Here is a 1,805-nt window from a genome sequence, read left to right as displayed (position 1 = left end):
GACCCGATTCACCCTGGGACTGTTTCGGTGCTCGGCTGGAGTCGCGGAGTCCGTGGTGTCACTTCCATTGGCCTGGTCCAGGAACTCTGCCCTACCACCTCCCCATCCTGCAGGAACTTGGCCTTCATGGTAAAACCAACTGTGTAAACTGTGTATCAGCTGTGTAAACCAAGGGAAAAATATCGAAAACCTCCTGGAAGCCCGGCCATCTTTGTTCAGTGAAGTTGGCATGAGTGTGCATTTCAAGGAGCTCACAGGAACAGCGCTTAAAGAAACTTTCATACAGAACGTGGACCTGAAGGGGAAACGGCTCCTGAACTACATGAGCAAAAGCAAGAAGTTCCTGCAGGCTGCAACAAGGGTGACAATGTTGAGAGGTGCTGAGCTGAGCGGCTGCTCTGAAGATGTAAGAGAAATGGTGCTGCTGCTGATGGCCTATTTTGAAGAAAGGGAAGAGAGGATGCTTTCTACTGTGGAGGACACCTGTCTGGCAGGGGAAGTCCATGTGGACAAGCTCCCCTTAACTCCGACCATCATTGTCTGTGGTAAGTTCACTTTTGTTGGTCTGTTTTCTTTTTTTTTTTTATGTTGAATTAATTCAAGGTGCTTGTTTTTGTTGTGAACTAAATCCTGCGTGTGTTTCCCTCTTTTTTTAGGGCGATCCTGCTTTAGTTCCACCCGATTCACGCTGAGTGTTGACGGGACCATTGTTCAAGAGAACATCCCTTCCTTTGGGTCATCAATATGCAGGATGTTTGGCAGCGACTACGTCTTCAACATTCATTATCCAGCCGAGCTCGCATCCACCCTGGACTTCCTGCAGAGGTATGTCATTTTGGATTGTAACAACAACAAACAACAACAAAAAAATGACCAAAATATATAAAACCATTAAAAAGTTATGACCTCACCATTACGACGACTCAATGAGTCCTTAACAGGACGACTACAATTTGAATTATAGATTGAAAAAAATTACAAATATTTATTTATTTTGATTTCAACAGTCACAGATACATACATTACTCCCCCAAACCATTTTGCTCCAGCATGATTGTAACCAAAATTATGCTCAATAACGTAACAGGCGAGGACTCATTGAGTCTTTACAGTGCATAAGGGTTAATACATTTTGTCTCTTTTTCTTCTGTTTCCGCAAGGTGTTGTTTCTCCATCAACCTGCATGTTAGTCTGTGAGTCTTTGTGTTTGTGAGTCTCAGCGTGTCTGTAAGTCTGTGTATTTTATCATTAACATATTTGTCTGTTTTTCTTCCCTTTTCCAAGATTCCCCTTCTCCATCAGCACAGAGGGCATGGAAGTGGAGAAGAGCAGCAGTTCCCGTCTACACTCACCTTGATTCAAGAAGGTTACATAAGCTTGCATTACTGTATTACAGGAGAAAATATTACACAACTGTTAAAGTATTTTCCATACCTTTTTGAGACAATAAAACGGGGTTTTGAAATGACAAGTTGGTATTGTATTTGTTTTTTAAGTTGCTGCATACCACAGGTTACAGTTCTCTTCGCATTTATGGTAAATCAAACCTAAAAAGAAACGGCAGTTTAAAATATAACCATCAAATATAGACGCGGTCAATCTTCTACTTTTTATCCGTCCCAGTCCCAGTTTTCTTCAGCTGGCTTTGTTTTGACAGTAAATGTTACAGATGAAAATCTGTCTGTGTGTCTGTCTTACCGGTAATAACTCATTTAATGAAGACATTCCTCAAAGAATTCAATGATAGTATGTAGATGTTTATTTCACTACAAAACATCACTATTAATACTACAAAATATATTACA

General features: G+C 40.9%; 1 protein-coding gene across 1 annotated transcript; it reads left to right on the top strand.

The window, feature by feature from the left end:
- Nucleotides 1–229: 229 nt before the first annotated feature.
- On the top strand, nt 230–1,197 carry LOC308146636 (uncharacterized protein; the record flags this gene model as incomplete). The annotated part of the gene is made up of 3 exons (XM_080518539.1): nt 230–545; nt 657–825; nt 1,161–1,197. 3 exons carry the CDS (start codon nt 230–232, stop codon nt 1,195–1,197), a joined length of 522 nt encoding a protein of 173 aa, XP_080374665.1.
- Between the last annotated feature and the right edge of the window lie 608 nt (nt 1,198–1,805).

The sequence above is a fragment of the Blennius ocellaris genome (assembly GCF_963422515.1).
Source record: "Blennius ocellaris genome assembly, chromosome: 22".
Lineage (NCBI taxonomy): Eukaryota > Metazoa > Chordata > Actinopteri > Blenniiformes > Blenniidae > Blennius > Blennius ocellaris.
This window is presented reverse-complemented; position numbering and strand designations above follow the sequence as displayed.